We start from the raw sequence: 23,665 nt of genomic DNA on the forward strand, positions 1-23,665 counted from the left end.
AAGTGGAAACACCGTTGAAATAAGTGTATACGTTGCAGAGGAGACTACTTTGAAGGGAACCCTGACAAATATGTGAAGCATGTGAAGTATTTTTTTGTAATAAATAAAGTTCGGGAACTTTTTGAACAAACCCTCGTATTCTTGTTTCTTCTAATTGAAAGTAAAAGGGAACTCCCAATAATTTAGAATTTTTTTATAGCGATAAGAATAATATTAACTATATATATTCCAGTGAAATCCTGTGAAATATTATTAAATAATTTTGCTATTATTTTTTTTTATTAAGCAGCTGCAGTGTCCGTATGCGATTTAATAGAAATAATAGTAACAAAATTTATTAATTGAAAGAGCCGACAGGGGACTTTGAAGAAAAAAATGTCTAGGGCCCCAAAGTGGGTTAATCCGGCCCTGCTTCAAACTATCAGTAGAAATCAGAGTTGCTAGAGATTATCTCTATTTCCACTGACAGCTTAAGCCAGGTAACGTCACGCCTCAGGATTGTGCGGGGAAAAATTTTTAGCAACTAAAGAGTAAAAGCCCGAACACATGTTCGGACCTTTACTATTATTGTTATTAAAACATGTTATTAAAAAATTCATAAAAAATTTAAAAATTAAGAAAAATTGTAGANTTATGTATTTTAAAGATAATTATGTAAATGATACTTAGTTCTTTATCATTTATATGCTAGGAAGAGGATGAATATATTTGATGAATGTAAATACTGCAAAATCATTTTGATCAAAATTAAGATCAATTTTTGATCGTATTGATCATCATTTTGATATTAAATTTTGATCAATAAGTTATTAACTATTAGATTATCAATCATTTGAAATTTTCGTTTCATAAAAAAATCATCAGAAATGTTATTAAAAAATTCATAAAAAATTTAAAAATTAAGAAAAATGTTATAAGCAAAAGAAAAGTTAAACAAAGATTTGAAAGTAAGTAGTCAATGGATAGAAACTCCATGTAAAAACTAAAATGTTTTAAAATTACAGAACTTCGCCTATTATATTATAATAGGCGAAGTTCTGTAATTTTGCAACTTTTTTCATGTTTTATCTTCTTTCTTGACAGCATTCACTATTATACTTTACATCCACTATTTCCTCATTATTTAAATTGTTCCGTTATTTCTCATCCTTCCCCAAAACAATTAACGTAACCCTAACATTATCAGAATTATTTCACTCATCGTGGATCTCTATGGTATCCCGAACATGAAATAAAACGCGTGTATGGATAAATCCCATCAAATGCTCATATGTTTACAAGCATATAAGAAATGAAATTAATGACAACATAACACGATATAATTACATCGACTTATATGTTATAGTCAGCTAATCTTTAAATTGTAACCAGTTTAAACAAAATTAACTCAGAACGCAATGTTTTCACAAAAAAAAAAAAAAAAAATGTTAGTTCTCAGCACAATGTGAAGAACACCGGGTTGCGCGCGCGTGTATTAGCTTCAGTGGTTGACTATCTTTTGCTATTCCATATAGTTCCATGTTTGGAAGTTTCAAATTGAAACAGCATAATTTCAGTCGCTGTCTCTTTTGAAGGCCGGATGGCCAAGCGGTCAAGGCAGCAGCTTACCGCTTTGGGGGATCCAGGATCAAATCCGGACGGGTCGAAAAATCCCCAGGAATTTTTCGTGAGGTGTTCCGTCCTGATATGTCCCTCAACACCATTATGGGCCTGGTTGAACCTGTAATGAACTTTCTAAAAGAAGCCCTCTTAGTGTTTACAGGGCGAAAAGAGTTAAAAAAAAAAAAAATCACTATCTCCTCACTTGTCGGTATTTTTTACATTGGCAACACTGATTGATATTCAGTTTTCTTTACGGAAAATTCAGATGGCGCTTCATTGGTTTGCTTTGTTTTTGTCAGTGTTTTTATGCGTAGATTTAGATGTAATGCTGTGTTTACTAAAGGGAATTCGATGAAATTTCACCTTATATTGTATTATGTCCGTTTCGTTAGTGATATTGCGCCTTGAAATAGCCAGCGACTGTGAATTACCGAGTCTACATTTCGTAGGTAAGTTGTTTTGGTTTTTCCCTAAGGATTTATTAATAGAACTAATTAGAATTTCCATATGACAATATGAACAATTGCATGCAACTTTACAAGTGATATTTGGTTTCGTCTCCAGTTATTTATGATAATTCAGTTTTGAAATGTAATATTTTAAATCTTAAAAAATTCTATAGAAAAAATTTATAATATTTTATGTATAAAATTTCTGAATTATGATTCAACAAAAATAATTTGATGCATAAACATTATTTTCAGAACAATTTGATCAAATATACTGTAAAAATCCAACACACCTACAATTGATGCAATTGAATGCACAGATTTTATTACACAAGTTTTGTTACGTAAGCTTTGACCTCTCGGCACTAGATTAAACTGGGATTCAAATAAATTTTGATCAGGTAAGGAACTTAATAAAATTGTCTAGAGTTGGACAGCACTTTCTATTCCAAAAGGTTCACAGGAACATTTCTGCAAATAAAATTACAAATTGCAAATTGAAAAACACAAACAACAATGTAACAACTGAATCAGAAGATATTGAATTGGATTAACTTTGAAAACAGTAATTATTTCATATTTTGTAGCTGTAATCCATAAATAAAGTCAATAAATGGTTTTGATAGTTTGGAAAATGTATGCATACAGGCAATAAGGTAATTCTTTCAAGTTTTACCCACTCGTCTCCTGTTGCAAGGTAATTAACCAGTTTTGAAAAAACCCTGAGGGATATGTATGTTGTAAAAATAATCCCTCCAAAGTTCAAATTTAAAATTGTACTTGGTCAGATTTATTATAAGATTATTATAAGTGAATTATGTGTATTATGTGTTACTTCCAGCACTGACGTTTAATAAGCATTAGATAAATGGAAGAAAACAAATGTTTTTGGCCACTTAGTGGCTGCCTTTTGATTATAAGAACTTTGTAATGTGTAAGTTGCAAATATAAGTTTTAACAAAACAGACTTGCTAATGTCTATTTTCTTATACATTTTGGTAAGTTTTCCTGTAAGTCTATGGGTAAACAGATGGACAATAAAACAGACATAATATCTGTCTTGTTATCTATTTTTGTAATTTCTCTTGATAGAAACTTGGACAAACTGGGACGAGAGGGAGTAAAAATTTAAAGAAAAATGGAGACATAATTTATGGACAGCTACTTTTGCTTCCATAATCACAGATAATCAATGAAACTGACATTATGTGCACATTTGCCCTTGCATTGTGTAGTACATGTGATGGTCATGAGCATTGTTGTATTTAAATGCAGGAAATACTCTATTCTCAGCACCGGGATGAAAACAACGTCAGAAGAATAATATGCACTCCGTCCGGGGAATTCTTTCAGTTGACCTGAAGAAGAGCGAACAGAACGCTCGAAAACGTTTGTCAAGCGATATTTAACGTATACGCATAGAGCACCAGTCACGGGTTCCGATAGTGTGACGTCATTGTTGTATTGTACTGTACATGGATAACAAAATGGAAGAGTGCCATTTATTATATATTCTTTTGTTTATTATAATAAACTAGCAGAAACCCATCAAAATTGACAGTTTTATCCAATTAAAATATAATGAATTTACTTAAAATTTGGCATTTTACACAAAATTCATCGGTACAGCAGTGTTTTCTGGGTCCTGCAAGTGATTGTCATCTACACATTCTTTGGTATCATGAGGCTTTTTTTAATTTTGCATCCAGATCCTAGCGGGCCAATATATCATTCTTAAGGCCAATCAACTTCAACTGGCAGAGCTTTGGATTAGCAGTAATAGTAGTGGCAGCCTGCCTCTATCATCACTGTTTGGGGATGGTGGATTGGCAAAGATACAATGTTAGGTCCAACCTTCAGTTACCAAACCAAGTACTCCATGATAAGACCGAAACATGATTCTAACCATCCAATTTGTTACTTAGTGTGAAGTTGGATTTCTTGACAAATCTACCAACAAAAAAAGTTTTATTCATGAAGCCCAGGATGGATCTGTTTTGCTTATTAGCCCCATGAACTGTCAGAGACATGGGTAACCATAAAATAAAATCAGAGATTGATGCTGTGGTCAATATTGACACAATTAATTTATTTAAAAACTTTTATTGTCTTTTTAGAGTTGAAAAGTACAGTAATTCATTCATTTTACTAATACAGTAGAACCTTGATTATCCGGACTAATTGGGGATGAAGGTAGTCCGGATAAGGAAAAATCCGGATAATCGAAACAAATACTTTAATTTGTCTTTTAATGATAATACAACACATTTTCTTTTCGATGACATATTGGTAATATTAAAAATAAATACTGTATTTGAATTGTGATCAAATTTTCAAGAAACAAATGTTTTATTGAATTTGGACTACTACTGACCAGCGCTAACAGATTAGCTGTTGTTTAAAAGGCCCTCTGGCGGCTCAAGAAGACAGATTTTATAAAATAAAAAGCAGTTGAAACTGCATTTTTATGAATAAAAGTTTGACAAACTATTTATTGTTTTATGACGAGTAAAATTTTTTCGTCGCGTTCGCGGCTTTTAAGTAATGCATAAACCTTCGAGGCGCGAGGCCCTTTGGGTGGCCCATGTTGCCCATACGCCGCCCTTGGTTATAGAAATGATGTAATTTGAGTATAAATTATTTATAAATACGTATGAAAGTTATATTTTTATTACGACGTAAAATATATTTAAGAGTTTACGACCACTGTGTCGGGTGAGACATTGTTGAAACAAGAAATGTTATGCATTCCATCACGTACATAAACAATGTCGTAATTCGCCAAGTGCAAATCAGCAAATTCGTAAAATTTTTGTTTATTTGAACAATCCGGATAATCGAAAATCCGGATAATAGAGGTCCGGATAATCGAGGTTCTACTGTACATACTTTTTTATTACAGATTCTAAAAACTTAAAATAGTTTAATTCAAAAATAAAAGTGATTCTTAATTTTATTTTAATATTTAAATAGATAGTGTAAGTGTTTAGATTTATTCATGTTAAAAAATTAATGCATAAAATCTTAATATGTAAATTAGCAAAACAAGGAGTTCAGTATAAGGGTGGGCAATGAGTTGTTCTAATGGATAAAAAAAAAACTAAATTGCTAAATGCAGTGGTGTAGCATAGTGGGGGCGGCAAAATTTCACAATAAATAATAATAATATCTTGTAAAAATTTGAACCATTTCATTTCATATTTTTGTTGGTCCGATTGAAATGAGCACAGAATTTTTCATTACGTATTCTGTGACGAAACTGAATTTTAGTTTTTTAAATGGAGATACCAAATTTAGGGGCAGCGAAATTTTTCTCCGCCCCAGGTGACCGACACCCACGCTACACCACTGGCTAAATGGCTCAAGAGTGCCAAACATGTTTATCCCATAGATCTAACATTGTACCTTTCCCACTCCACCATCCTCAAACAGTAGTAAATTTTTTTTCTTATTGCAGTAGACTCATCTATAGGATAAGAGCTCTTTATTTTGACACCTGAATCATGTTTGTACCCTCATTTACTCACTCAAACAAAGATGAACAGTATATCAGGCTTATCAAATTAATATATAGATTAGTAATAAAGGATATTTTCTTTGTTTTACATGTCATTTTCAATAGTATTTTACATTGTCCTAACTTTTAAAATATCAGCTTTAAAAAGTCATTTTATACAAAATGCAGTAATTATCACAAAAAAAAGAAAAACTTTTAATTAATTGGTATGATTGAAATTTACATATCAATGAATGTGTTATGAAACTTTTCAAATTCATGTTTTTTATATAACATTATGTAATGGCTAGCTGAACCATGGTTTAAAATGTATTGCAAAGATAATGATCATCTATAAATGAAACATTTTTTCTGATATTTGATTAAAATAGTCATATAAGTAAAACTTATTCAAAATGACAAAAATGAGTCATGGAAGTAATTAGTCATCCATATCATCCATATCTGCTGCTGGCACTGTTCCCACCTTTGAACTAATCTCTGCCAGGTGCTTGTTTTTGGTAGTAACAACTGGAGTGTGTGACGTATCATTGTCTCCAATGTTGATACCTAAAGTGAACTTCTTTTGAACTGAAAAAAAAAAATTATACCTTTTAAAAGTTTTTTGTTTCAATCAATAATTCAAAAACAAAAAAGTAAAAGGTATTTTCAATGAGAGAAAACAAAAAAGTTTCACCTAGAATGCTTGTGCTTGGTACACATTTTTTGTTTTACTGAAATTTTAAAAATAAGTTGTAATTTTAATTATTAATTTGAATTAAAATTCTAGCTGTTATTTATTTATAATAAATAAAATTTATTATAAATAAATAAAACAAATAAATAAATAAATCATTTTTAAATTGATGTCAAAACTGTGATAACAGTATAACTGAAATTATAACATTATTCTTTTTCATAGGATCTATAATAAATAACATTAATGATTATTTGATGTGATTCTATATTAAAATTGTTTCTAAATGAAACTGTTGTATCTATAATGAAAAATCTACATTATTATTAAATCTATAATAGTATATTACCAAAATATTTATGCTAGAAGATAAGTGTTTAATTTTTTCTCTCCTACTTTTACTCATATACAACATAATATTGTAGCATACCTAAAATGCCGATCCCAACTCACAGGCTTTCAATTTGCATGTGTAACAATTGAACAGTGGTCCACCTTGCATGGACAATCTTCATACGGTAATCACACTGGCCTTCTTAATGCTGGAAGATCTTTGTCTTTGGCACCATAGTTTCATGAATCTACTTTCTCTCATTATTCTCATAAACTGGGGCCACTACTAAGGTTAAACCCTCAAGATGTTGAGTACAGTTCTCCGATATTCTTATGAAAAATGTCCATAGTTGCCTCTGATTGCCCTGGCTGCAATCCCGAGCACAACTCAGTAGCACCTCTTGTCACCACGAGGTCTCCACCAAATCTGAGCTTGTCTGCTCTTTCGATTCTCCAGTGAGTTGTTAATTCTTTTGTTTCCCAACATTCGTTCCGAGAACTGGTGAATCCACCCGAGGGAAGAAGGATTAAGATAGAAAGTTCTAGGATAGTCAAGACAAAGAACAAAGGAAATACTAAGCCTAAAATATATACAATGATATGGCTGACGGCCACAATCCAAAGATTACAAAATTTTGGTAATCCGACAGAGATAAACCAGTAGAATAGGAAGAATAAGATAAAGTTTCCATTTCAATTGCATTATTTTGTTTATTGTAATTGCTGGAATGTGTGGATGAGTGTTAGCTTATAAAAACAAAAACACCTTGATTTGCTAAAGGTGGCTGTTTTAGCCTTAATTTGTCATGTACAGTAATACCTCGACTTACGCTACCCCAACTTACACGAACCCGGAGTTACACGATTTTCAAATCTCGTCGATTCATCTTTTGTTTGAGTGCCAAGCAACTCTTGATTACTCAATCCCCTACACCAGGGGTCGGCAACCTTTTGAGTCGGAAGAGCCAAAATTACAATTTACAAAATTTCAAAGTTTTTAAAGAGCCACAAAATTTTTTCTTGCCAACAATAAATAGTACTTGCATAAATAAAGTTTTTTGATAAAAAACTAATCTATTTATTCATAAGAAAAAATATCTATTTATTCATATATAAGTAGTGTTTTTCACAACAAATTAGATAATAGAAACATCCGACGACGGCGTCATTCGAGAGCTTCTGACAGACTGACGACAGTGACGATGCATGTCACTGGGGGGTGCGGTGAATAGCGAGTACAAGTGGCTGAGAGATAGAATCGGTGCCTAATCCTCGTTAATCGATTCAAACGATTTTTAAATGTTTTTTTTGATAAAATAAATATTTGTGCATGGAACTAAAGAGTCGCAGCTTCACATCCAAAGAGCCGCATGTGGCTCGTGAGCTGCAGGTTGCCGACCCCTGCCCTACACTATTGTTCGGCTTACATGTTCAGACATGTCGCGCGGAATCGACACATAGCCACAATTTATTTTGTGTTATTTATTTCTGTGTTTTTTATATCTATGGAGACTCGAGAGACTTTATGTGGTAATTTCTTCTAACCGTGAACGAATCAAAAGACAAGATAAGATTAACGAGAACATTTATTAGCTTACATACATCATACATCCGATTTGTGTTTTACACAAATTACGAAATTATACCCCGACTTACGCGAATTTGACTTACGCAGTTATCGTTAGGTCTCACCTATCGCATAAGTTTGGGGTATTACTGTACTCTGTAGCTGCTCATTGTACAGATCTTCTGTGAGGGTTTGACCAACATTCAAGTACTTGTGATGAACGTAGATTTTTTTTTGGGAGTCATTCAAATTATTTATAAAAAGGTATTTTCAGACTACCCTCTTGTTCAGAAAGTGTAATTGAATGTGAAAGTAAATATTTTGATGAATAAAATTATTTTAAACAAAAAATACAAACACTTTTATTCACATATCAAAAACAACATCATTTATTTAGTTACCTCACATATACTCTTTAATCATTGTCTACTCTATAACCTGTATAATAATAACACAGTTTTCCTTACATTCATATACAGTGAAAACTGCTTAGGCGACCACCTGCATTCGACGGGCACCTGTCAAAATGGGCAAAAATTTCTGGCACGGAATAGTTTATCCATAGAGTCTTCGTATAAGTTACCTGTATTAAACGACCACCTGTGTAACGCGACCGCGGGCATCGAGTTTTGGTCCGAAACAACATACAACACTTGTAATAAGCGACCACTTTCGCGAATGTATCTGGTCTAAACTATTGTAAGAACCCATCTCAACAACGTTTTCCCTCCTAATATAATAAATTAGTCTAAACGCTTGTTCGAACCCATCCAGGGCACTTCTCCCACCCTCGAAATTAGGTGCAGGTGTTAATAAATTAGTCTAGCAACAAAGAAAATTCATTTCAGTTTGTTGGAAAATGTCCGAAAAACGAAAGAAATGTACTGTCGTTAGAAGATCGTATTATTAATTAATTAAAGTTATCACAACAGCAATTAGCGGCGAATTTTAACTGTGGGAAAACGAAATTGATTTTACCGTAGACCTACAGTATTTTCCTTGGGGATGTAAAATATTGTACACGATACAATTAATCAGCTGATCTCATCGTTTGATAAAATCTATTTTTATTTATTTATTTTGAAGCTCATATACAGTACACGTGCAATAAATAGTTCCTGTATCAACCTACCTTATTTTCGCGATATTTTTAGAAAAATAATATCCAAGTAATTTTCGCAGGCAAAATATTCAAAAAACAATAAACGCATTAATGCAAAAATCAGTTTTACTTCCTTTTTCGATTCCGCGATTGTAATGAAATCGTACAACGAAAAAATTAATAAAATCGTTTTATTATTAATAATTTTTCTTATTGTACTTAATTAATTAAGAAAATATCAAATATTAAAAAATACAGTATTTTTAAAGTTAAAATATGATTAAACTAACGAAAACCAAAAGCAAAGTGATGGAGAGGTAGGACGCGCTTGTATATTGATGACATAATACACGTAACTGAGGAGAGAACGAAAAAAACCGAGTCGAATTAATTAAGTGGGAAAAAAGAAAGTGTGCATTATAATCGAGAAAATGCGAGTATTGTATTAATCTTTAAAATAAAATACAATACCAATATAGCCCTATCGTTGAAAAAATTCGCTTATTTTTGCTCACCTCGAGTTTTGTTTAGTAGAAATGGCTAAAAAGTGCGCAAAATACGTACGGAAATACGTTATTACAGGACCACCTGTATTGGACGACCACCTGTCTAAAAGACCACTTTTTAAAAGAACCGTGGGTGGTCGCCATAGACAGGTTTTACTGTATTTACTTTGATTTTGATGTTGAAATTGTGACACTGAATCAGTCAAAAGAGGAAAGTTGTTTGGATCACTGGTTTAAATCTGAGATTTTAATATACAGATTAAGCAAGTGTAAGATGCAGTAAAGAAATGAAAATATAAATAAATACAAATTATGCAAAGAATGAAAGATATGCTTGATGTAATGTTTATATTTGCTTTTAGATAAAGATGACAATTAAAGCAATAGCAAAACTTTGCTATTGCTTTAATTGTCATCTTTAGAAATATGATTAATTTATCATGCTTCAATTTAAACATCTTTATCTAGACACATGATTTAATTGTCATCTTTATCTAGAAAGTGCTACTCGCTTTTGTGAGTAGCATTACTCCAGACGATTTACTTGAGAGTGATTACTTGAAGATAATTTTTTTTTAGACAAATAATAAAAAAACATGAACCAAGTTGTGTTTTAAGTTATGAAGTTTTAACCGAAAAAGCAGAGAAACAGATTAAATTATGTTTTGAGTCCAAATGTATACTAATACATCATAATACTTAAGTTCTCTATAAGCAAATACAAAAAGTTGATACAGAATAAAAAGGTCATAAATAAAAAGTGCTTCTGATAGTGAAAACACTAATGCTATGGAGGTGTCCTATAGAGCAACGTTTCTCAACCTTTTTTGGCCCACAAACCGGTAAAATTTGTGAAAAAAATTTCGCGGACCGGTGGTGTTTTAACAAAAACTTTTACTAGATATTAAAGAATTACTACAGAAGTAAATTGTAAAATTATTATTATTTTATATACATAAATCTTTGACAAAAATCACAGAAAACCATGATAATATCGTAAAAATATTGCATATAGCAGAGAATAAAAAATCAGTCTTATGATTACTAAAAAATTAAATTAATAGTATTTACTAAAAGTATAATTTTTATTGTTGTTTTTAATTGTAATTATTAATAAATAAAAACCCTTGACAAAAAGAAAGTTTTTTAATGCAGAGTGGTAAAAATTCTCCGCAGACCAGCGGTTGAGAAACGCTGCTATAGAACATTGCTGTTTATAGCATGGACTGGAAAAGAGCATATTATAGCAGAAAAACTGATAAATGCCAAACTAATTTTTAATGCTTAAGGAAAAGGCAAAAAATGGAAATTAATAAAGATAGTTCTTTTGAATGATATTGTTCAATGTCAAAAACAAATGATGTGAAATGTGAGTTGATATTATATTGTCAGAATCAGTAGGCTTATTTGTTGTGTTTCAGTTGGATGAATCAACTGACAACGAGCAATGCTCACCTGGCACATGTCCGGTGGTGGTGGTGGATGTCTGTTAATCAACATAATTAATTAAGCCACTTTTGAGTTGTAAACAATTTGATTATAAGTAGTAAAGTTGACTGGACATGATGTGTTGACACTAGGAGTTTGATTTGGGAATTCCCATGTTAAAATTTCCAGGAAACTTCAAAATTTTCCTTGTCTTGTCTCTTGGGAAAAACAGTTCAAAACTTCAGAATTTTTCATAAAATTAAGTTTACAAATTTGAAATAGAAAAGTATGAAATTTATTATAATTTTAAATTTTGGCATAATGAATGTTGTATCACAGCAATAATTATTTAAAATTTTACTTAAATTTGCATATTAAATTATTTTCAAAAACTTTGATCTTTGTGTTTTTTGAACAATTTATTTATTAGATAAAAATAAACACAAGTTCTTTGCATTCGTGCACTAGTAATAAATGTAAGTTTTTGTAATGTAAATTGTTTCTTTAACAAATTCAATAATTTCATATGAATTTAGTTTCATTATAGTCAGTAAACATAATAGTCAAGAAAGATCTCTTGGGTCTGATCCCATATACTTTTCTCTTGCCTTCCTTTAGGTCACAAAGTCCTGTACTTCTGATTTTTGATTATCATTTAAGATTTGACTGTTTTTTTATAGCTTATTTGAATATGTATGGCAACAATCAGTCTTTTATTCTAACTTTATCTCATGACTGAGGGAGTCAGAGAAAAATTTAATTTGAAGTTTTATGATTGCATTTCTTTCAGTATGGAATAACTTTTTACAATTTTGCAGATAAGTTACAACTGTTCTTTCTCTGATTTATTAACTAAAATTATTTAAACACATCCTATTATATTGATTAGTTTATTGCATTATTTTTACTGGTTTTTAAGATCTGAAACCAATGTTTCATTTTTCCATAAGGACAATATCTTCTTGTATGTGGATTTTTTGGAAATGTAAAAAGAACAGATACATTGGGTTATTGTAATTATAAAGCTTATTTACATACAAATAAATATCAATGCAATATAAGAAGTAATATTACACTTTTATATTTAATATTATAGAAGTATTAATGCAAATACAATACTTTATGCTGTATTGAATATTCTCTTAAAATATTTAATTTTTAGCACCAAAATTGGAAAGAATAATGCATTCTGCTGAACAGCAAAAAATCAAGGAATCGGTTCCATCAGTTGATACACCTACTGAAAATCCTGAAGATAACAGTGCTAATGCAATTGACCAACCACTTTCAAGTGACCAGCAGGCAGAGAAAAAAGAAAAAGACCCTGATTCATGGAAAAAGAAATACCGCGGATGGAGAGAATTACACGAAATAACTATTGAAACATTTGATGATGTTGGTATGTTTACTTCAAATTCTTATGATCTTACTGTTTTAGCATTTGAATTAAACTAAAGTTTAATTGGAAATTTTATATTAGAAATTTAATTTAATTTTATATTGGAAATTTATCTAATATTAAAGTTACTAATATAATTGGAATAATACAGTTTTACAAATAATTGGCACATGATAATCTGAAATTGTTTGATTATAATCTTCTGAGAGTGAACTGAAAGTGAACTTGACTATTGTTTCTTATTTTTTGTTTAGTTACAATTGTTTTGGTGGTTTTTTTATATAGTTAAGGGTGTCTGTTTCATAGATCCAACTGGAAAAATGAAGTTCATCATATGTGTTGTTTAATGTGTGGTCTATCATGCTAGATTCTATTAGTCATATGATGCCACATTCGGAAGGAAAGAGAGAAATACAGGGTTCTAACACATCTGGAAAGTCAGGGATTTTCATTAGTGTTTGGAAAAAGTCAGGGAATTTGTTTCCTTGGTTACCTTGTTAATTTTGTTTGCTGACAGTTTGGCTGATCAAGTATAGCTGTCTGCAGGCAGCAAAAAGTATTGTGGTACGATGCAACTTATGAAAAGGAGATGCAGAATATTTTCAGGATCCAAAATTTCACAAAATCCAAACATACATAAAATTTTCTCAAAATTATAGCACTTAAAATATACAAGCATACAACAATATCAATTGTATTTTTTAATTTTAAAACTGCTGTATTAATTATGCAGTATTATAAGTTTGAGAGAAAACCTAATACTCTGAATAATCTAACATTGATAAAAAATTTTTGGAATATTTTAACTCTCTCACAATTTACACTTTCAATTTGAGGACAGATATTAATGAACTGATGAAAAAAATGATAACAAAGAACCAAAAAAGATAAGTAACTTAATATTAATTCAAATGGTATTATTTATCATTTTTCATTTTAATAATTTTGATCGCATAACAAAGCAATTTCTAATTTCTGAAACTTTTTTCCCAGTTTATTAATATTTTATAAAGTTTGGAAAATTTATTAAAGGATAAATTTATACTTTTGTACATGGATTATACAGAAGTTTTTAATAATAATGATTGGCTTTTTTCTTGTTTTCAAAGCTGTGAAGTTTTACAGTTATGAGTTAATAACAGGATAAATTATTTTTATTTAATAAAACATTTTAGTTTTATGTAGAGAAAACATGCCATAATTCTGTCTTTGCACCACTGATCCTTTAGGTGCTGGATTAGTGAACTGCTGTACTGTATAAGCAATAAAATAAAAAGTTGTTATGATTATAATTATTATAACTATAACTTTCCTAATTAATATACAGTAAGACCCTGCATAAAGCATGGGATAAATTCCTAGACAACAAAGCACTAAATGAAAAAGCATTAAACAAGGTCATTTTAACACAGAGTAAATAGGGAAAGAAGAACATGTGACCAAAAATAAACAGATTTTACTTTAATTTTCAGTTATTTTTATATTAATTTGCATAATAATATATGTTAAATAACACACAAACATATGCACACAGAAATATAAAGTTCATATTTTGTGATGAAGGTCCTGGCTCTTCTGAAATTCTTGTATTTTGCAATAAAGTTGTGTAGTTTCATTTGTCACTTTTTTTTTCTTTCCTTAAGCAAATTTCGGTAGCAGGAGATCACATCCAAAACACCTTGTCTCACTTTTGCACTCCTTTCAAAATCGATCATTCACTACAATTTGATCGACCACGATTTTGGTTATCGTTACTAAACTTTTACTAAGGAAATCTGTAGAGAAATTCTTTTGGTTCTTGAAGGTTTTCAGAATCACTATTTTCAAGTTCTACATGAATTCCTTGTTCTGCCAGTTCTTGAAGATAAGACTCTCACCATAAACCTGAAGTAACTGTTCAATATCCTGCTTGTCTACATCTTCTAGTCCTGATGTATTGATTAGGTTGGCAATTTGGTCAACCTAATGATACAATAGGCTCTTCTTGTTGAGAATTCTTGGATACCTTCGGCAATAATTTCTTCTACACTTCATTCATGCATTTATCATTTATTTCTTGTCAGGCAAAGTTGATATTGCCTATGACATCCATGATGTTATATTTTTTCAAAAATTGCACCAAAGCAACATAGATTTAAGGAAAGTACAGTGCTACGACAAATTGCCACCTTTTGCTGATTGTTTTCATGTTCAGGAATAATCATATTATATACGAATCAATGAATTGCCACGATAATTTGAATAAGTGTAAATTTTGACCTTTTTTTAGGCTTCAAGCAGGCTGCATTATATCAAATCAGCATTAATTGAGACAGCGTTAAGCAGGGTCTTACTGTATTTAATGTATAATACCATATTTACTTGCATATGAGATGAAGTTTTTATTCATTTATTACAGCTTCAAATTCCTAGGTTGTCCTATCTGCATGAGTGAAAGATTATAATTTTTGTGAACTGTGTATTTGCATTTTTTACCAGATGCTTACCCTCTTATATGTAAAAAATATAGTATTTTATATGGTTGTTTGAATTGTTCTTGTATATTGTCAAGAGTACAGATGAATAGCGATAGGAAAAGCAAAGCTTTTGAATTGAATTCCAGATTGAAATTTCAAAATCACATGGGAGCTCAATATAAGTTTTAATCCATTCCCAAGTGAAAACAGATGATTATTCAGAAATCAGAATTCGGAGAAGTTCATAAGTGTAATCAACAGAGAGTGGACTCAACTGTTAAGAATTCCCGACTGGCAAAAAGAGATTCCCGATTGTCCAGCTTTACATGAACAAATTTTGTTGTTGATTTTACGACACTTTTCCTTAAAGTTAAAATGCCAGTAATTTTTGCGGGACAATGTGTGCATTTACATTAATTTGATATTTTACTTGTGGTTAAATGAAATAAAATTAGAATTGTATTAATAAATCTAATTTTCTTTATTTTGATCTTTAAAGTCACATCTTGTCCTATATGTGAATAAATATGGTAATTAGATTTTACCTTTTATATCTTTTGACCCACAAGTAATATGCTAAATGATTGCTGGATTAAATCTGTACTTCACTGCTATTATTTTAAATTAAATTCTAAATAATTTTGGTAATAGAGATAGATGCTATGTGCCATCTCTTATTAAATTTAATGTTCATAATTAAATTAATATTTAATAAATAAAAAGTATATTACAATTAATACAAAGTATTAATTGTAAATTATTTTTAAAAAGTATATTACAATTAATACAAAGTATTAATTGTAATATACTTTTTAAAAATAATTTATTGTGATTGGACCATCACCTAGGAACTGTATTTTAAAAGTTTTTACATACCAAGGTGGACGAGAAGCCTCAATAAAAAAGGTTGACTCCTCCTGTAGAGACTGTTGTTCTTGAAGGTTTTAGAAGGACAGAATGCAAAGTGTTTCTTCTAAATGAAGATTAAGTGATTAAGTGCTTCAAAATATTGTAATATTTTTCATATATTTAATAAATAAATTAGAATATTCTGGAAAAAAGAATGACCTGGAATGGGACTCAACTAGCAACTCTTACTGCACAGATGTATCAGCAGTAAAGTATCCCAATTTAATACAGCAATTATTTAGCATATTACTAAAATATTGGGCTTTGGGATGTTTATATGTATATTGACCCACAAGTTTTTTAATGCAGTTGATTGTACTTAATTGGCACTAGTTAATTGAAGCAGCTTGTTACTCGGACAGTGACAATTATAATTGAACAGCAAACTGTATACAGTGTACCTAAAGTTGAATTGCAGTTATTTCAATTATCAAAATTTTGTGCTATATATGGATTTAAAGTAGAAAATGATAATCTAAAATATTCTCAAATTTGCTAGACTTAAAACGTTCAGTTGGAACAGACACAAAGTAGTTTTGGTGTCTGCTTAATCTGGTTCAGTTATCCAGTTTGAATGCTACAGGAGGTTTCTAGAAGAAACTGTAGCAAGCAGTTAAGTAAACAAACCAATGGCATAATCTGTTTCATATGTAACAGATTGTACCATTTGTTTGCTTACTTAGCTACTTGCCACCTAGACATATTTCTAGTGAAAGACAATGTAGGTTGCAAAGTCAGGCTACTTATAACTGGTTTGGATTATTAAAAAATTTAAAATGGTATATCTTTTATGCTTTATCTTGTTGCTATTTTTTGATCTATACAAACCTATATTTGGATGTATATTGGATTAATAAAATTGAACATAACCACATATGCCAGTGACCCTGACAACACCTTGTGGGTAAATGGTAGTGTTCTCTCATGTTTGCTCACCATTACTTCTGGTGTTTTTCAAAAATTGTAATAAAAATAAATGCTCTTTCTTTAATTAATTTTTTAATAAACATTTTTTATTTTTTATATATTATTATACCTGTTATACTACTGTGGAAAAAGTGTTTTTTTCAATTATGATAACAAATGGATAATTGGACCAAATAATCTATTCATTGTGGCCCAATTAAGTGGAATCTACTATATTTTCATTACAGTATTGAGAGGTATAATGATTAGTAATTTTATTTTCTTAAATTTTTTATTATTTTAGGGAAAACTTTTAAATATAAATAATCTTTCATGTGAAGAAATTTTTTTTATATATCATTCTTGTTTTCATTATCATTTTCAGGAGATTTTCAGTAAGGTTATTAATAGCTGGAATGCTAATAATAAATTTTTCATTGTCTTTAATTGTTAAAGTACACACATATACAGTATATAGTGAAATATTTTCTTTTGTTTTTCTGTTTCCATTTCTTTTTAAAGGAAATTAAAGCATTTCCCAAAACTCTTTCTTATCTAAAATTTAAACATTTTAGTAATATGTATATAAAATATAAGTACTGTATATGTTTTTAATATCTGTTAAAATGACAAGCAGTCAAGGTGGCAGCCCACCGCTCTGGGGGACCTGGGTTTGAAACTGAATGGGTCGAAAAATCCCCAGGAATTTTTCGGGGGATGGTCCATTCGGATATGTTGGGCTCCATCCCTCACCACCCAGCAGCCCCATTGTGGGCCTGGCCGAACCCATAATGAGCTTGCAAAAAGAGGCCCTCTTAGTGCCCACAGGGCGGAAAGAGTTAGAAAAAAAATATATATGTCTGTTAAATTAAAAATAATACAGAGATCTAGACAGCAATGATGAGTGAATTATTTTAAATAAGCATTTAGAATTCTACACATTTGAAATAATTTTTATTGTCATGATTTCAATAGAAAAATAGTAATCTATTTTTCTACTGAAATCATTCTAAATTATTTTTATATTATCATATTCATATGAAATTCATCTAATAACGAATTTCATATCATTGAGAATAAATTTAAAGGAAATTTATAAATATTTAATGAAATAACTACAAGATGATAATCAAATTATTTTTTTAAAGTTATCATTATATTTTTATCTTATAGTTCTAATATACTAAATAATAAATCTATTCTTATTAATAATTTTATAATCTTAATAATAATAATAATTGAAGTTTAGACTATTTACAAAAAGTCTAATTAACTTTTCGAGTCCATGTTTATCCCTTATACACCACCACAGAAGTAACAGTTTTAAAATTGCTTTGAAGAACACTTCTTAAACACAGGTAAAAATTTAGTAGAAAACTTCACAATGTTAAAAAAGATCAAGTGTCAGCCTTTTCTTGTAGGTTCTGACACTTTTACAATTAAAACCACAAAGAATTCTTCACACCATTATTTTTATCCACTTTTTAAAAACTGCTTCTGGCCCTCTAGTGGTAGTACGTTTTTTAAAAGTGGATAAAAATAATGGTGTGAAGAATTCTTTGTGGTTTTAATTGTAAAAGTGTCAGAACCTACAAGAAAAGGCTGACACTTGATCTTTTTTAACATTGTGAAGTTTTCTACTAAATTTTTACCTGTGTTTAAGAAGTGTTCTTCAAAGCAATTTTAAAACTGTTACTTCTGTGGTGGTGTATAAGGGATAAACATGGACTCGAAAAGTTAATTAGACTTTTTGTAAATAGTCTAAACTTCAATTATTATTATTATTAAGATTATAAAATTATTAATAAGAATAGATTTATTATTTAGTATATTAGAACTATAAGATAAAAATATAATGATAACTTTAAAAAAATAATTTGATTATCATCTTGTAGTTATTTCATTAAATATTTATAAATTTCCTTTAAATTTATTCTCAATGATATGAAATTCGTTATTAGATGAATTTCATATGAATATGATAATATAAAAATAATTTAGAATGATTTCAGTAGAAAAATAGATTACTATTTTTCTATTGAAATCATGATAATAAAAATTATTTCAAATGTGTAGAATTCTAAATGCTTATTTAAAATAATTCACTCATCATTGCTGTCTAGATCTCTNTAATACAGCACTGATGAATGCTAGCAAGGATACTCTGCCTACTTTAGAAAATGATACAAATTTTGACAAGAATGACAATGTAGCTAAAATTATAGAAAAAGAAGAAAAAATCAGTTGTGAAGTAAAACAAAAGCAGTCTGATATCAATAGCATAGAAGAAGTTAAAAATGTAAATATGCCAATGCCTCCTATCAGGAAAAAACGAGCTGGAGGAAAGAATACAGCAGAACAGCTTGATTTTAATGACAAGAAACAACAAGTTTTTCATGTAAGTAAAGATAGTTCAGAAAATCAACCTTGTACTAAAGATGGTTCTTCAAAGGAACTACAACAAAAAGAATTGTGTAGAAATGAAGAGTTGTCTGATTCTTCATCGTCATTGAATAAATTAAAAAGAAGCGTGAGTCTAAAAGAATCATCACCTCCATGTTGTGATTTACATTTAGAAATGCAAAAAGAAACATCACCTGCATTATCAGATAATAGTGCAAATATCTCAGAACACCGATCTAGAGGATTATTTCCTACTCAAATTCCATTTTATTCTGGAAATCATTTTGTAGAGGTCACAAAAGGAATTCTACATCTTTATAAAGAAAAGTATGTATATTTTTAATATTAATAAACTTAGAAATCCATTGTCTTACTCTAATAATTTTATCTTACATTTCACTTTAAAAAGCATGACTTTAATATTATTAATTGTTGTCTACCTTACAAATGAAACAATAACTTTTTCATTTCATATTAAATTTTTAGCTGTATAAGTGCAAACAGAATATAACTTTCTACATCAGATTAACAGAAAAATAATTAAGCTATTTTTTATTTTTTAATTATTTATAATTTTCTTTACCATAAGTAGTAGTAAATGTATTATTCAATTTTTAAAGCCAAAGGACTCCTTTAGCTGAAGAAGCAGAAAGAAGTGAAATGTTATGTATTTTAGCTGTCCCAGGTGCTATGACAACTCATGATCTTTTACAGTTTACAGCACCTGTCAAGTAAGTGAAATTATTATTACCAAAATAATCTTAAAATTTATATAATTTACTCATTCACACAAATAGGAAGAATTGTGTTCTGATAGAATAGAATAATTTATTTTGTGCAGCAGTTGGTTCATTTTAAATACGTTGGTTTTATCAAGAAAATTTACATTGAAATTTAAATTGGAAGTTTTATATATTTCTTATTGAAGTTTTAATACAGAATAATGATAAATTATAGCAACAAATATTTGTCTGAAAAATAATGGTATACAAAATTCAAGTCAGCTGCATTGTGAAAAGTAATTCAAATGTTTTTACACTTTATGAATGTCTGATTATATAAAAATATAGATAATTGTTTTTTGGCTTGAATATATCACGATGATAATTGAATATTTTTTTATGCCAACAAACAGTTCTAATAATCATAGTTATAATGTCACATATTTAAACGCAAAACTAGTATTTTTCAAATTAATAGTGTCATTAAATATTGACAATGTAGTGACAAAATTCTTGAATAGGCAACTGTCAAAATAATAAACTGACTGAACCTTGAACCTATTTTCTAGCTTATACAGTTTCCATATTTAATCCTTTTTAATTTTTCTTATGCTTCATAAAAGTTAATTTTTTTTTATCTGCCAAAGATTGCAAGATTTAGGGATTTAAATCATAAACAGATATCAAAGGAAAATTAATCATTTGTTGCAAAATATTTTCATAAATTTAACTGTTGGTTTGATAGACACACAAACACACAAACACAAACAACACACAACAATGATTATCACATTTCAGAAACAATAGGAAAAAACTATTTTATTTTTTGAAATAATATAATACATATTTATTAGTTTATTTTAGAAATAAGTTATTGTTATGCTCATATCATATAGGATTCAGCTTAACTGATGACTAGGATATGTGATGATAATGTTGAATATATCTAAATTTTATTATGGTTATTCACAAGATATGGAACCAATGTATTGATATAGTACTGATTTTTAAAGAAAAATGACTTTTTTAAAATCATTTTTATTGCAGATGAATTTTGAAAAAATTAATGTCATTTTTTATAAATTATTTCATGCAAGTTTCATTATATATTTCAGATTACAAGTAAATTAAATTTGAAATTAGATTTCTTTTTTCTTTTGCTAGTTTTAATTGAGATAGATATCTTTTTCAGAGTATCATTATAAATGTTAAAAAAATATAATTTATTTAAAAGAACAAAAAATGTCAGCTATCAAATAAGCAGAGTCTATAATCATTATTTTTAATGTTATGAAAAGAAATATTTCAATCTTATGAAATATATAATATTTATCATATTTCCTTGATTAAACCTAGGAGGATTATTTTCAGAATGTATGTATCCCCTGGGTTTATTTGAAGACCCGGGGTTTTTCAAGGCTGAGGTTTATTACCTTGCAACAGGAGATGAATGAGTAAAAATTGAAAAGAATACCTTAATTATCATAATTTAAGGTTACACCTACAATATTTAAAATACTGTTATAAGATGGTTGAGACTGTTAATTAACACAGCTTTACCAGCTCTCTTTACTTAACATAGATACTATATTTGATTAATACAATTTTAATGCGGTAGCATTGAGGTATTAGTTAACTGCATTAATCAAGACATACCTGTAATTATTACAGTAGAGCGTCGTTTATCCGAATAAATTGGGAACTGGAGTGGTTCGGATAACTTATTTTTTGGATAACGAATCATGCACGAAAAAATATATTAATTTATCCCATGTTAAAATTTCTCTCCGTTGCGTGTCGCTTCGCATTGAATTTTCATTGATGTTAAGCCTAACAAAGACTATTGTATCGTTAAAAATTATTTTTTTATTTTGTACAAACAAAATAAATTTATTGAAAAATATAAAAACAATAAAAAATTATACTTCAGAAGTTAATTTAGTATCAAAAACGTAAAATATTTGAGTAGCCCAAGAAATAGCCAAAGATTGAAGCACCACAGCACTAACGAAAATTTAAATTTGCCGTCTGGAATGCTTTCGGATAACGGATGTTTTGGATAACCAGCTTTCGGATAAACGACGCTCTACTGTATTTTCATAGTTAACCCAATTCAGCATCTTCCAATTCGGTTGTTACATTGTCATTTAAATCTGTTTCAATGTCATTGTCAACATCAGGATTTTGATTACCCTCTCCTGGTTCATACTCATCATCTGAACCAGATGGCTGAGGGTATTAAGATGTTAATTTATACAGTGCATATTTCCATGCTTTTCAACCCAGGGTTTTGTTTTTAATGGTACCTTTATTCTTTGAGGTTCATTCAAAAACAATATTTATTTAAATCCTGGAGATTAATTGAGGACATGCAATAAATAAATTTTCCATTATTTCATATTTATGAATTTCATAAAATTCAGAGCAGTTACATATTTTTTTTTTTTTATATCTTATAACAACTCTATTGGAAATTTTGGAAATGGTGGTAGAACTTCAGAATTATTTATATAATTTCATATTTATGACTTTCATTTCTCAATATGAAGAATTATTCTTGCTTTGGTATTTTTGAAACTGAGCCAGTAATTTTTAGTAATTTGAACACAAATCAATTATTGTATTTATTCAGACACTTGGCAAATTTTATTCAGTTGATACGTGTTCATTGTATTTTTACGTATTTTGGGCATTCCTTGCCCCTCTTCAGCCAACTAAAATAAAAGTTTACAAGTTACAACAATTTTATAAACAAACAAATAAGGTCATGTTTTCCAAAACATACCTTTTTGATTACAGATTACTGAAAGTTAAAATCATATACTTGTTTATTTATTTGTTATGTTTATTTAGAGAAGTTTATTTAATAAAAATGAATCAAGCTCTAATTGGAAAAATTTTTAAGGAAGTGAAATAATTATAAAATAGATTAGAAAACAAATGTAGATTTATGTTAAAATGTTTTATTTAAACAGTTGTATTAAAATACAACTCTATAGATTTTTTCTGATTTAATGATATATATAAATAAATAGATATATTTTTTAACATATATATAATATATATACAGTGAAATTCCATTAACACTGCATCCAGTATGTCGGCAAATCCAATAAGCTGGCAGCTCACCTTTGAGGGGGCATTGGGTATTCGTCTGTATTTATATGCAACTAGACAGCCAGTTAATTAAAACTAAAAATAATAACAAGCAATTATTTATTGTGACATTGTCAAAATGCCAGACTGCAATTTTTAATCATATTTTTAATAATTTTTTAATCTATATATATAAAAATGAATGTGTGTGTGTGTGTCTGTCTGTCCTTCATGCATTATCACACCGTTTATCCGATTGCCGTGAAACTTTGGGAAGTTGTTTAATATACTCCGGCGAAGGTTTGTGGCATAGTACAATTGCCATAAAACTTCGGAAAGTTTTTTAATACAATCCCGCAAAGTACATTTATCCTACGATAGATGGGGCGCGTTTACACGAGCATTAGAGCACAGTGTGTCCAATCGATTTCAAATTGTGAACACCATTTCCCCCTTCAAAAAATATTTCTATATATGCATTTGTGAACTGTTATTTACGATATTCGTAATAATGTTTGTTTAATCACTTTATTTCAACTTTTTTTTTGCTAATTACGTATTCGCTCGAACTTTGTTAAAACTTTAACTGTATAC

General features: G+C 29.4%; 1 protein-coding gene across 1 annotated transcript in view; it reads left to right on the forward strand.

Annotated features, from left to right (window-relative positions):
• Positions 1–1,864: 1,864 nt before the first annotated feature.
• LOC111623652 (BRCA1-associated protein-like) overlaps positions 1,865–23,665 on the forward strand; it is a 38,104-nt gene continuing 16,303 nt past the window's right edge. The window contains exons 1-4 of the mRNA XM_023366312.1: positions 1,865–2,051; positions 12,343–12,579; positions 18,989–19,580; positions 19,874–19,984. Of these exons, the coding sequence (XP_023222080.1) occupies positions 1,979–2,051; positions 12,343–12,579; positions 18,989–19,580; positions 19,874–19,984 (1,013 nt within the window). The 5' untranslated portion in view covers positions 1,865–1,978. The remainder of the gene's footprint in view (positions 2,052–12,342; positions 12,580–18,988; positions 19,581–19,873; positions 19,985–23,665) is intronic.

The sequence above is a fragment of the Centruroides sculpturatus genome, unplaced genomic scaffold, assembly GCF_000671375.1.
Source record: "Centruroides sculpturatus isolate CEXI.00-Female unplaced genomic scaffold, Cexi_2.0 scaffold176, whole genome shotgun sequence".
Classification (NCBI taxonomy): domain Eukaryota; kingdom Metazoa; phylum Arthropoda; class Arachnida; order Scorpiones; family Buthidae; genus Centruroides; species Centruroides sculpturatus.